Genomic DNA, 14,898 nt, shown 5'->3' on the forward strand with positions numbered 1-14,898 from the left:
TGACGAAAACGAGACGATAACTAAATAAAAACTAGTGTTGGATGACAAAAACTATTACGAAAATCAACTGTCATTTTCGTCAATAGATAAAAACGAGACGGAAATGTTAGTGAGGGTCGATTCGGGAAGAGATCGGGTCAGATCTGATGTCCTGTGTAACAGATGCGCACATTTGATCTGAACTGAACTAACCGCTGGAAAACACACGGCCTACAGGCTCACACACACCCAATCCAGCTCCAGAGCGGCTCAATCATTTACATTTACATTTACATTTATGCATTTGGCAAACGCTTTTATCCAAAGCGACTTACATTGCATTCAAGGTACACATTTTACATTTGGTCAATTCTTGCTTTCCCTGGGAATCGAACCCATGACCTTGGCGTTGCTAGCGCCATGCTCTACTGTTTGAGCTATAGGAAAGCTCAATCAATAACACACATTTATGCCTGGCTATTGTTTATGAACTAATGCTGATGAATAATGACAGTGTTTACTTTACGATGTTTATATCGTCATGTGTTTTAGACGGTTGTAACAATGCATATTTTATCTCCTGAACTTGAATGAGCTCCTGCAACTGCAATAGAGGCGCAGACATTTCAAAATAAGAGTCCCGGTGTATTTCGAGCTTGTTTATAATTACAAGTCACGCATTATATATTCGTTTTTGATTACACAAACTGTATTTAATTTAATTCCCATTTAATTCATAGTCAGGAGGAAAGACCAGTATTTGACACATATTCAATAAAGTATCAGGGTTATAATCGTTCACTAAAACCAGGGGCGGTTCTAGGATTTTCATTTTAGGGGGGCTTAGCCCCCACTGAGGGTATTTTAGGGTCCAAATTGCACTATTAACTAGTAGCTTACTAACATGCATATCCATAGGATGGCTGTTTAGTAATACTTATAAAGCTCCCCCGAGAAATTTTTTTATTTCTCTGATCTACAGATGTGCTGTCCCGCGCATCTCATTTCCTCACAACTCTTTAAGTTCATTTAAGACGTTATTTAACTAATTTAAGACTCCTAATATGAGAATACTCACAATCCTGTGTTATTGTTTGTTCAAGAGCAAAAGAGAACTCGATGTGAGCAGGAAACTGACACGAGTCTACTTCTACACTGACACACACACACACACAGGACATTGACATACAGCGCGCTCTCTTGTGTCTTGTCGCGCTTGGAAGCATTTACATGAATAGGAGCGTGGTGATCATGTAACGCTAAGCAAAAATGGATATAAAAACGGACGCTGCGTTATTTGCGTTAAATATTTTTAATGCGTTAAGCTGAAAAAATTAATCGCCAGCGTTAACGCGTTAATTTGCCCAGCCCTTATTTCTTTATAAAATTGTGCCGGCTGGAACAAATGCTATAAAGAAATTATTAATTATTAGCTCACCGCAGGATTAAAAGTGGTCAAAAGTTTTTTTCAAAGAGCCAGAAAGTCACTTTGGAGCAGGCTCAACAAATAAACAATGACACAAACATTAGCGTGTCAGGTAGGACAGCAGATATATCAGCAAATATTGTTCTCAAAGAGATTATTTTTGGAATATAATGCAAAATCACAGTGACGGCGATTGGGTAAAGCATTTACCGTATCTGAGGGAAATGTTGCAGTGTGTTGATCTGCCAATCTCTTCAAAGGAGGATTACAAATGGTGAACGCCAAATGATTACACATGACGACGCTGTTATTTTGGTGGTTTGCTTGACGATGCGAGTACATGACTCTTAATTTAATGGTGGCCTTTTTTTTTATTTGCCTACAACATATGAAGCTATTCCTATATGTTTTGCCTCCCACTTCTTAATTCTCAGGCCCGGCGTATTTGAGGTCTGCTTATTTGCTTATCTGAATTTTGAGCAGACACAGAGACGCTTTAGAACCGCCTAAACTCGGCTGTGTAAAGATGCCTTTAGAGACATAATACAAAGACAACAAATAGACATCATGTATTGATAGTCTGATTCACAAACAACTGACTCTTATGAGTTATTTGAACCTCATTAAGGCACAAATGACTCTTATGAGCCAGGTCTCTGAATCCGATTCACAAACACTTTAATGGGCCAGTTCTTTGAATCCAAGGTCTAAATCATTTTCAAGTCTATAACAGCCTGTATTTCACAAATCAGACTACACTGGAAATAATAAAGATTAAAAGAATCATTAATGATTTATTAACAAAATCAAAAGTGTCACCTCCAGTGTTAATTTTGACAGCATATTTTGATTTAATTTTAGTCATAGTCTTTTGACTAAAATACCATTTAGTTTTAGTCACATTTTAGTCACCTGAATTGTTTTTAGTTTTAGTCTAGTTTTAGTCGACTAAATCTAATGAGTTTAGTTAAATTGTAATACATTAAGCATTTAAGCATTGCATAACTGATGTGTCACTTGAACTGACATTGACATCATTTTGTTTTTAACATTAAAAATAAACGAAAGAGACCAATTTACTTTTTTGTTTGTTTTTTAAAAACATCTATATAGTTTTAATAACTCTGTATTTCTGTTTTAGTCAGTAGGCCATATCAGGTTAAGCTAAAGCTACAAATAAGTTTGATAATGTATTTTTTTAATTTCAGTTAACATTTATTTAATTTCAAGTAATGAAGATTTTTTTAATGGTTTTATTTAACTATTATAAGTAACCCTGATACTTGAATATGTGTCAAATACTGGTCTTTCCTCCTGACTATGAATTAAATGGGAATTAAATGAAATACAGTTTATTGTGTAAGCAAAAACGAATATATATGCGTGACTTATTTATAAACAAGCTCGAAATACACCGGGACTCTTATTTTGAAATGTCTGCGCCTCTATTGCAGTTGCAGGAGCTCATTCAAGTTCAGGAGATAAAATATGTTTTGTTACAACCGTCTAAAACATATTTCTATATAAACATCATAAAGTAAACATTGTCATTATTCATCAGCATTAGTTCATAAACAATAGCCAGGCATAAATGTGTGTTATTGATTGATTGAGGCGCTCTGGAGCTGGATTGTGTGTGTGTGAGCCTGTAGGCCGTGTGTTTTCCAGAGGTTAGATCAGTTCAGATCAAATGTGCGCATCTGTTACACAGGACATCAGTTCTGACCCGATCTCTTCCCGAATCGACCCTCACTAACATTTTCCTCTCGTTTTCATTTGTTGACGAAAATGACAGCAAGTTTTCATCATAGTTTTTGTCATCCAACACTAGTTTTTATTTAGTTATTATTTCGTCTCGTTTTCGTCAGTGAAAAAAGGTTGTTGACAAAAATTATGAAAATTATTAGTCAACGGAATTAACTCTGGTCACATCACATCTCTTGGTCTAATTTCACAGTGGAACTTTACTCTCTCCTTTTTCTTTACTTCTAATCACTATAAGCATCCTCTTTTGTGGGAATGCTTTTATAATACAGCTTAGTGACTGACGAGGCGTCACTGAACTGCTGTTTTAGGTCTCCGATCCGCCCTGTATGCAAGTTTAGACTACCTCACTGACAGCACCTATTTAAACAGAAGCATCTTTAGATTCATCAAGCGATTAAAGAGTTCTTGAAAGGCTCTTGAGGAACAAAAGCAGTCAGTGGTGATGTTGATTACAGGAGTGTGAGCATATAAAAGTTAGGAGACTGCGACTCACCATGATTTCCATCGGACTCCAGCGTGACGTGCCCCAGTACATCGCCATTCCCTGATTGATCACATGGGTCATCGCCCGCACCGTTTCTGCCAATCAGACAGCAGTTTTTCAGAGATTTACCGCACAATACATCATGTCCAGAGATGTATAGTAACGAAGTAGAACTACTTCACTACTGTACTTAAGTACTAAAAGGCAGTATCTGTACTTTACTAGAGTATTATTTTTTTTATCCACTTTTACTTCAGTACATATTTTCGATGAGTTACTTTTACTCCGATATTTTTTTTATGTGCTGCATCGTTACTCGTTACAATTATAAAAATGTTATGAATCATTCCATTCCAAACCCACATTACCGCGCATGAGAGAGAGAGCGCGCGCGAGAGTGCGAGAGAGAGAGACAGAGCGCGAGAGAGAGAGAGAGAGAGAGAGAGAGAGAGAGAGAGTGCGCGCGAGAGTGCGAGAGAGAGACAGAGCGCGAGAGAGAGAGAGAGAGCGCGCGCGAGAGAGAGAGAGAGAGAGAGAGAGAGAGAGAGAGAGAGAGAGAGAGTGCGCGCGAGAGTGCGAGAGAGAGAGATAGAGCGCGAGAGAGAGAGAGAGCGCGCGCGAGAGAGAGAGAGAGAGAGAGAGAGAGAGAGAGAGAGAGAGAGTGCGCGCGAGAGTGCGAGAGAGAGACAGAGCGCGAGAGAGAGAGAGAGCGCGCGCGAGAGAGAGAGAGAGAGAGAGAGAGAGAGAGAGAGAGAGAGAGAGAGAGAGTGCGCGCGAGAGTGCGAGAGAGAGACAGAGCGCGAGAGAGAGAGAGAGCGCGCGCGAGAGAGAGAGAGAGAGAGAGAGAGAGAGAGAGAGTGCGCGCGAGAGTGCGAGAGAGAGAGACAGAGCGCGAGAGAGAGAGACAGAGCGCGAGAGAGAGAGACAGAGCGCGAGAGAGAGAGAGAGCGCGCGCGAGAGAGAGAGAGAGAGAGAGAGAGAGAGAGAGAGAGAGAGAGAGAGTGCGCGCGAGAGTGCGAGAGAGAGACAGAGCGCGAGAGAGAGAGAGCGCGCGAGAGAGAGAGAGAGAGAGCGCCCCGCGAACGCGCATTCACTGTCTTTAAAACAACACGAGCGTCTTGCGCTCAAATTGCTCTCTATTTGTTTACATAGTTAATGTGCACTGTGAAGTAACATATACAAACAATGAACAGCTGTATTTTTATTAACTATGATTAACAAAGATTAATAAATACATTAACAAATGTATTGATCATGGTTAGTTCATGTTAGTTATTAGTCTAATACATTAACTAATGTAATGTTAACAAATCAAACCATATTGTAAAGTGTTACAAACAAATCATTTACTCAGAACACCTCTTGAAATGAGAATATAAGTGTGCTTACCCCATTTTTTTTAGTAAGAGTGGTTATAGTAAGATTTAATGTTAATGAACTACAGTATTTTCAGGTTATTTATATGACAATATGTAGAAAAATTACCTACCAACATTGTGATTGTCCTTTAGCTTAATCATTTGAAATAATAAAAACAATATGATGTTCAAACTTTTGACTACTTTCTTTAATAACTAGCTACATAACACAATACTTGTACTTTTACTTTCAGTACTTGAGTAGTACATTTTAAAATAAACTACTTCCAATACTTAAGTACAAAAAATGTTGAATACTTTAGTACTTCTACTTAAGTGTGGTGCTTAAAGAGCACTTCAACTTCTACTCAAGTCACTTTTTTGATAAGGAACTTGTACTTTTACTCAAGTCTGTGTCTCTAGTACTTTATACATCTCTGATCATGTCACGATGCCATTAGAACGTGTCACTTTGGACGAACGTGTGAAATATTAACAAGAAAAAGAAAAGCAGCTCGATTAATGCGAGGGAGGGGAGTTTAAATGATGAATCGCTTTCTGGATTGAGCCTGGAGAATTTAATCAATACATGTTTGACGAAATAAACAACTCGTGCTTCAGGTCAATATGAATCTCGGCTGAAAGTAACAAAGCTTCAAATGAGGGCCGGGTACCTAATAACCCACACCAGCGATGTTAAAACATCCGTCTTACGAGCTCGAGAGTCATTTACTGCTCTCGCTCGACTATATGAGATCTGTCTAAAAGCGAGCGAGAAACTGACTTACTGAAGTGTCAAGCTCTTTAATGACAAGAAGAGCAGATGTCTGAGACCCCCGAGCTGTTTGTGTTTCAACCATTGAACTGTGTGAACTTTCTAAAGGGCAGCTAGGCTAATAAAAGACGATCAAATAACATCTTTGTCTTGGTTTTTAAAGAGCAGCCACCCCTTCACCTGAAAGCATTGGTTGAGATTTAATTCAGGTTGGCCACTTACAAAAGGCCAACAGGGCAATTTGAAAAGATCATCTAAAGCCCTATTCGGACGGTAATTGTTCCTCGTGGGGTCGTAAGGTATTTTCAGCTTTGACAGGGGCTAGTCTGTGATTTTATTACCGTCCGAATTCAGAATGTCAGTGTTTTTCTCCCACCACCCGGCCAAATTACCGACTGTTTTTAGACAAACACAGAGGTCTTGTCGTGATTTAACTACCGTCTGAATCCACATCTCTGAGTTTTCAAGAATATATCACTTCAAAATTCACTGTTTATATCCTTTTTGACCCGTGCGGAGCACCGTACGGTTGCGCTTCGCTGTAATTTGGATGCATTTTAAAGATCTAGACTTTTATTACTGAAATGCTGCCAAGTATTTACAAGAGCAATATATTTCTTCACCGCTCAAAAGATAAAAAGAAGAAAAGCACGTAAACATTTGAAATGGGCTGTTATTACGGCAGCGATTATATCTGTTAAAATAACCACAGCTTTATGTTTACTCATGTACATAAGAGGCTGGATTCACTTATTCCCGCTCATTTCTATGTGGAATACATTTATTTTGAAATAAAACAAGAATTATTTTAACTATAATGTGTGTCTATATATCGTCCTATTTTAAAACAGATTTAAATAATTAAATAATAATTAGGATATTATGTTCCTATTATTAAATTAAATATGCATTTATTCTTATTATGCCAAGCATATGACACTTTATTTACAGTATACAATCATATTATTGACCACGTGAACAGCGTGTTCCAGCAGGATCACAAAACTCGCTCCTCCACCGTGAATAAATCACATCTGAATGCACGAGTTTATCCCTGAGGTGGCCCATCCACATGAGAAACAATTACCGTCCGAATAGGGCTTTACTTGCATTTTATAAGGGAGCACCACAAAGCAGCATCTAATTTTGTATAAACGTGCTAAAAATAAACTTTTTTTTCGTACAGAAGAACAATTTTTTAGTTCCCAAAAGGACGTTTCAATGAACAGCTCTTAAAAAGAACATTTTGTGGAATGTAAAGGTTTCATGGATGTTAATGCTTCTCAATGGAACCATAGATGTCAATAAATAAACCTTTATTTTGAATAGTGTAATCAGCGCTCCTCAACAAGATAAGGAATCAATTATATCTGGAACGCAAACAGAATGGGATGAGTTACAGTAGAATAAAAATGAGATTGAGATGTACCTTCCATGGGTGTGTTGGGGTCTGGTCTGTTTGCAAACACTACGTCCACATATTCTAACTGCAATCTCTCCAATGATGCCTTTAAACCTACAGAAGAATAACTCAAATCAATTCAGCGCACAGTTAAACCAGTTCTGTCCACTACTGCTCTATAATGTGTGTGATTTGTGGTCTACTCACCTTCTATAATGTGTTTTCTTGACAGTCCTCTCTCTGTCTCTGCTCTAGAAAACAACAGGATATATACACGGTTATGCAAGTATCATTGGTGCCATCTTTAGTAACTTATATTGCAAAGACATTACTTGGTTTGATATTAGAATTGAGGTTGTAATATTTTATTCAATGCAAAATATAGCACTATTTCAAAGATTTAAGTCTTGTTTACCCATTTAATCACAATTCTTAAGTGAAACTTATACCTCCTGAACTTTAAAGGATTAATCGTGCAGCTCTAGTATGATACAAATAATGCTTTTGAAACCTTGAAGCTGTTGATTCAAACACCCACTGATGTCTATGAAAGCGATCATAGAGCAAATCAACTTTTGAAAGTAACTTGAATCTTTAGTAAATTAAATGTTACTTTGTTTAGTTGTGTTTAGTATCGTGATCTCTATTTGAAAAAAACAACAAAAAAACTTGATTCTCTATTTAACCTGAATTTGTGCAGCTCAATAAAATCACACCATTACTCATTTTATAATACATAATACAATATATATATATACATACTTTCCACCCCAAAATATTTTGGTTGTAATGACTAAACTGGAGCGCCTGCAAAAAAGAAAAGGAACATTTTAAATTAGGTCACACTTTTTGAAAGGCTTTTAGAAAGTAATTAAGACGTTGCAAATGGTTACAACAGAGTAACAGCTTGAGGTAACCATTTTAATTTCAAAGAAATGCATGTACACACACACACACAGAAACACACACAGACACACACACACACACACACACACACACACACACACACACACACACACACACACACACACACACACACACACACACACACACACACACACACACACACACACACACACACACACACACACACACACACACACACACACACACACACACACACACACACACACACACACACACACACACACGTTTACTTGGCTGTCTAAATGAGGATATACAACAGACACATCTACTGGTTTTATGTAAAGCTGCATTAATTTATGAAATGCATTTATATATATACACTTCTTGAGCAATTCGCTCAAATCCTTACGCTTGCCCATTTTTCCTGCTTCTAACACATCAACTCTGAGGACAAAATGTTCACTTGCTGCCTAATATATCCCACCCACTAACAGGTGAAGGAGATAATCAGTGTTACTCACTTCACCTGTCAGTGGTCATAATGTTAAGCCTGATGGGTGTATATTTATGCAGTTATATATATATATATATATATAACTAAGAACCCCCCCACACCCCACACACACACACACACACACACACACACACACACACACACACACACACACACACACAAAGAGCACATAAATAAGCTATGTCTCTGCAGAGGTGAGGGGTTGTGTGCCCTGATATTGATGCACACTGACTAGAGGGATGACTAAGCAGCACGACCACTCACACACGGGCGCACAACACACACACACACACACACACACACACACACAGATCTTGTCCAGCAGACAGCTCATTTACGCTTCATCTCATTATGCAGAAACAGTGAGACCCCACCCTACTTTATATTAAAACATCTTAACAAGGGCTTCTATTAACCATGAACTTCCTTTGGCTTGTGTTACATTACACAAACATATATCAGGACATCAACTGCACAACAAGCACACACACAACCGCTCTATAATTCAACATCTAGATGGGCCATCTGCGAGGCTAGCGGGGCTTTAATAATTTATATTTTCGCCTGTCTTGGGTTGCGGTGGCACAATCTCTGAGGCACTGGGCAGAGTTATCAGCACAAGATAAGAGACGGCCGAAGGAAATGAAAAGCTGCATGCTGTTAATGAACATACCTCCATCCTTTCTTCTTTATGATGTTGCCCAGCACCATCTCCGCCCTGCAACAGAAAACCAGATGGTTATCGGACTAATCCGTCATCTTATTGACATCTACAGCCAACAAAACAGGCCATTTCAAAGTGTAGTTAAATCACCTCTTTTAAAGACGGCAATATGATACAATACATTCATATAAATTAAAAAACACACTACCAATGGCAAAAGACTATCAATACTTTTTATGAAAACATACCAGGTATTTTTATATTCAGGGCGGTTTCTTCTAAAAGCAATAAAAACTAGGGTTGGGGTATTAACACAAATTTCATAATTCAATTAAATTCTATATTGATTAATTTGGATATGTACATTTTTCAAGGATCTCTTTCAACTAATGCACATCTAGAGATAATTTTTCTAGCTATTGAGCTGTAGATTCCTGATGCAAACAGCTGTATATTAAATATTGAACATGTTCCGTCTGGCTTTGATTGTCATTTCAGCAAATTTGTTGGAAACCTGCTTAGGATACACTGTAAACATCAGGACAGAACAGACATAGATTATTCATGGACTGGCTGATCCTTATCACAAAAAAGAAAATAAAACTCATCATTCTTTCTTAAAAAAGCAAGTGTGGCTGGCTTTACACAATTTCCATGACTTTTGGTGGCTTTGTAACGCATGCGTTGGTTAAAACTGGGGGCTACATAAGACTAACGTCTCCAGTAACAGTTGGAGAGAGTGCTAACATTTAAAGAGATAAGGCATGTGAATGAGTAATGAGTAACAAAGGCCTGGGTGCTAAAAGCATCTTTAACTCCCTGAAAAGTGTCCCTCCTTTATATCCGCAGACAGGGAGGAGTGTCAGCAACAGCCTGGAGACTAAAAGGCTGTCTGGCAGCCATTAGTGCTGCTGAAGGTGCTAATTGGGCCCAATGAGGATACAGTTTGGGATGTGATTTTCCCAGTGAGTGAAATCTCCCCCAGGCCGTACGCTAGTCAATTCAAAGAACCGCTGTGCTGTAATTCAGTCAACGCTCCCGGACGCAACAAATCTATTAAATCTCTCTTAAAGAAGTTTTTCCTTTCATATGTGCCATGTTATGGGAATATTAAAGGACTATTTACTATGAAAATGAAATCCAGTGATTTTGCGCCACCTCTTTAGTGCTTCTCTTTGCCGTATATAGTGACATTGCCACACTCCAAAAACAACAAATGTTACAATATCCATTCTCATATACACTTTCATCCAGGGCTTGACATTAACTTTTTTGCTCACTGTGTTTCCGAAAGCAATCTTTAACAGTTAACAGTCGACTTGTTTTAAGCGCGGAATACTTCAATCCTAGTTCCTACACGAACATATGAAGCATTCAGTCCATTTTATCAGGAAATTCAAATGATAAATGCCGTTTTGACGCTCTTTAATGTAGCGTAGTTCAAGCGGCCGTGATTATCTGTGAATGCGATCGATCATCTCTTCCTAAAGAATAAACATGAATGAACATCTGAAGGTATGTTGAGGATATATTACAACTTACTGTCACGTATCATATGTGGTGTAATCGCTCAATCAGTGTTTCAATGGCGGAAAGACGTCAATATAACTGCTGTAAACTAAACAATGTCATGTAGCATCACATTTACCTCAGGCAGTCATTCAGTGTCCACAGCATTTTATTCACTAGAGAAATCAACTCTTTCACTGAATATATGCTCTATATTAGCCGTTATATTCATTATATTCTACTTAACCTGTTACTTGATTATTTCATGTTGTTTAAATAAACATGTCATGAAAATGACAGACACTATAAATTATTATATTTCAACAACAAATTGGAGAAAAACTATTTATTAACTATTAGTTTTCTATGTGCATATAAAGAAATTAAGCAATTTTATAAAAAATTTATCATCTCAGAAAAGATGCGACTGACCATCCAGAAACAAGTATTCCAGAGTCGTGTAATCAATCGATCAAAAAGATGGATGAACATTGATTTAGTGTTTCCAACTGATCCAGGCTTTACACTTAAAGGGTTAGTTCACCCAAAAATGAAAATTCTGTCATTAATTACTCACCCTCATGTCGTTCGACACCCGTCAGACCTCCGTTCATATTCGGAACACAAATGAAGATATTTTAGTGTAAAGCTGATGCTGAGAAAGGCTTCAGATAGGCCTACATTGGCATTCAGTACATTTACACTCACAAGACCCATAAAAGGCACTAAAAACGTTGTTACAAAGTCCATCTCACCACAGTGACTCTACAATAATTTAACGATGCGACGACCATAGTTTTTGTGCGCAAAAAATAAATAAAATAACGCCTTTATCCAACTTGTTCTTGTCTTCCGTGTGTGCCTCCACGACGCATGCGCGAGAATATGACGCAGATCCGGCGTTCGGACACATGACCCAGAAGAGATTTGTTTACAAGCAGAGGAAGACGCGAGTATCTCAGCTGTTGAATTCTACATTGATCGTGCTTTAGGTCTCGGCGTAGTTCTCAAAATGGGGCTTAAGTGTGCATTTCATGGATTCCCGAACGCCGGCGCTACGTCATATTCTCGCGCATGCGTCGTGGAGGCACACACGGAAGACAAGAAGAGGTTGAATAAAGTCGTTATTTTGATTTTTTGCGCACAAAAACTATTGTCGTCGCTTCGTAAAATTATTGTAGAGCCACTGTGGTGAGATGGACTTTGTAACGACGTTTTAAGTGCCTTTTATGGGTCTTGTGAGTGTGAATGTACTGAATGCCAATGGAGGCCTATCTGAAGCCTTTCTCAGCATCAGCTTTACACTAAAATATCTTCATTTGTGTTCCGAATATGAACGGAGGTCTGACGGGTGTCGAACGACATGAGGGTGAGGAATTAATGACAGAATTTTCATTTTTGGGTGAACTAATAACCCTTTAAACAGAAAGCGGTTGTGCTTTGATTTAGTAGTCATTAGCTGAAAAGTGTGGTTCATGAATCCACATGAATGTACGGCGCATCGCTACACTGCACTTAAAAAAAACAAAAAAACAAATCCCAACTTCAAAGGAGGTTCCATGAGATGCGAGTCGGATATCTGAATATGCATGCTAGCATGCCTGTGTTAGCATGACGAACGGAGGTGGACACAGATGTGTGAGGGGGCGGCTCAGCCTGTGTTTTTGTTTGCTTATGTGCGAGGGAGAGAAAGACAGAGAGAGAGGTGACAAAAGCTGATGTGTGCACATGCCAGGGCAGATACACGCGTGTGTGGCAGCACATGTGTGTGTGTATTTGCTGATGCAAGCATTTTGGTGATATATGTTTAAGCAGGGGTGTTTGTCCCGTTACGGCTCGTGGGTTTAACACAGCTGTATGGTAGAAGCTGCCAGATCCGTGTTTATTCCAAACGAATAAATAAAACAGACCTTCCCACTCCTCATGTCTTCCCACTCCTCTCGCCCCATCAGCACCGCCCACGCCCAGCGCTGAGCTAATGACAGAGCATGCTATCCTCACCTAATTTACACAGTTTATTTATGAAACATTATGTGTCAACTTTCCTTTTTTTAGAGGAAGGAAAATGTGTTCTTGATATGGATTCACAGCACTGTAGGGAATAACAGCTGAAATTAACCCATCGATTTACATGCGTGTTACTGACAGGGTACAAATTGCTCAAATTGGAAATACACTGCATCTCAGCAGCAGGGTCCAAAACTAAGACAAACATTACCTTAAGATGTTTACCATAACATACAGGGAACATTCTTTGATATATAGTACATGTAATAAAAATGATATGTTTGTGAGATTGCACGTTAGGCAGGCAGGGGCTCTAGACCTGCACATAAATGAATAATTAAACCATACAAGGTGTGGATTGAGGTAGGCCTGCTATTTTTATTTGAAGAAAAAAACTATTCCGGTTCTTCAAAGCTTCAAACGGATTCAGTATTTAGTTTTTTTCTTAATTTGGTAATTATTTAAGTGAAAAATATTTAGTGTAGGCCTATTTATTATATGCTTTTTATTTATATTTTTTCTCTGTTGTCAGAACAGGTGCGTGAACATGTGATAATGTGTGAACCCAGGTTCTGTTGTTGATCTGATCTGTATGCTGCTGTTTGTACGGTAAAATAAAAAAAAAGTGTCTTTTTAACGAGTCACAGACACTCATCAATTGTATTTTTATTTAATGCCAATTCAATATTATAATCTTATCAGTTAACGGTTAATAATTGGATAATGAGCGGCGGTTGTCGGTCGGGAAAATGAACTGAAATGAGCATCCCTAATGACTAGAATTTTTTTGCAGGTGCATTTGAAATGTTTAAACTCATCATCTTGTAATGAATGTCATTTCAGTTCTACTTTCGGAGTATGTATTATCATATGCAGTAAAAGACAACAAGCACTGTAAAGGTTTTGCACAAACTCAACTGACTGGCTTCTCTTTTTTTGATCGTCTCTTCAGATCTCAGATCGGCACATGATTTATGAGCTTCTACAACTTTTGACCTCCTAACTGAACCTCAAATTGATCAAGATAGATCAGATAGATCAAGTGCAAACAATAAGTGCTACCATAATCAAACTACTCAATATTCAAAGTGCAAATAGAGACACATTTTTTCTTCAAGCAGGACACAGAGCTAAGAGATGGTTACAACTACACTATAGCGTTCATATTGAGATATTCACGTGCCTCAGGGAGCCTAACGTATTGAAATCGTGTTTGAATGCGCGCTCGCGTTTATTTTCACTTTCATGATCGTGTGTGTTGCGCAACGAATCATCCGCCACGGCCCTGACGGTCTTCGATTAGATTAGAAATACAATCGCGGATTAAAAAAAAAAATACAAACATTACGGATGTTTGAGTCCGACGGTTAAGAGAGATTTTGGTGGATATACACTGTGCGAATTCAGACACTCAGGAGGTCGTGAGATATTGCACACGCTACGAGTCAGTTAACTTGATAATCGCATCAAAGCAGCCGGTACACGGCACGACTGTATTGCACAGTGAGCCGGCAGCAATCACACAAGCTTTCTCGCTAAACACAGATACTGGAGCTTTCAATGTTGCTGCCTCAGCTTCAGATAGAAAAAAAAAAGAAAAAAAATGTGTGTGTTCAAATTATTTGTTGAAAAGCAGAGAACAGCCATTCCTTTCAAACAGAAACAACCACACAGACAGAGAGAGAGAGAGAGAGAGAGAGAGAGAGAGAGAGAGTGAGAGAGTGAGAGAGTGAGAGAGTGAGAGAGTGAGAGAGAGAGAGAGAGAGAGAGAGAGAGAGAGAGAGAGTGAGTGTGTGCACTGGTAATCCCTACGTTATGTCCCCACAAAGATGGCAATATCCGAAATCCTCATCCTTGTGGGGACATTTTTAGGTCCCCATGAGGAAAACATCTTATAAATCAGACTAAGTGATGTTTTTTGAAAATGTAAAAATGCAGAATGTCTCCTGTGATGGGTAGGTTTAAGGGCAGGGGCAGTGTGTGTGTGTGTGTGTGTGTGTGTGTGTGTGTGTGTGTGTGTGTGTGTGTGTGTGTGTGTGTGTGTGTGTGTGTGTGTGTGATGGGTAGGTTTAAGGGCAGGGGCAGTGTGTGTGTGTGTGTGATGGGTAGGTTTAAGGGCAGGGGCAGTGTGTGTGTGTGTGTGTGT

General features: G+C 38.8%; 1 protein-coding gene across 7 annotated transcripts in view; it reads right to left on the reverse strand.

Moving 5' to 3' along the window:
- kcnab2a (potassium voltage-gated channel subfamily A regulatory beta subunit 2a) overlaps nt 1–14,898 on the reverse strand; it is a gene marked incomplete at its 5' end in the record, with an annotated part of 203,954 nt that overhangs the window by 23,904 nt on the left and 165,152 nt on the right. For all 7 annotated transcript variants that reach the window (XM_079844309.1, XM_079844310.1, XM_079844311.1 and 4 more), the window contains 5 exons: nt 3,666–3,751; nt 7,219–7,305; nt 7,399–7,442; nt 7,954–7,998; nt 9,246–9,290. In XM_079844309.1, coding sequence (XP_079700435.1) covers nt 3,666–3,751; nt 7,219–7,305; nt 7,399–7,442; nt 7,954–7,998; nt 9,246–9,290 — 307 coding nt within the window. The remainder of the gene's footprint in view (nt 1–3,665; nt 3,752–7,218; nt 7,306–7,398; nt 7,443–7,953; nt 7,999–9,245; nt 9,291–14,898) is intronic.

The sequence above is a fragment of the Gobio gobio genome, assembly GCF_949357685.1.
Source record: "Gobio gobio genome assembly, chromosome: 19".
Taxonomy (NCBI): domain Eukaryota; kingdom Metazoa; phylum Chordata; class Actinopteri; order Cypriniformes; family Gobionidae; genus Gobio; species Gobio gobio.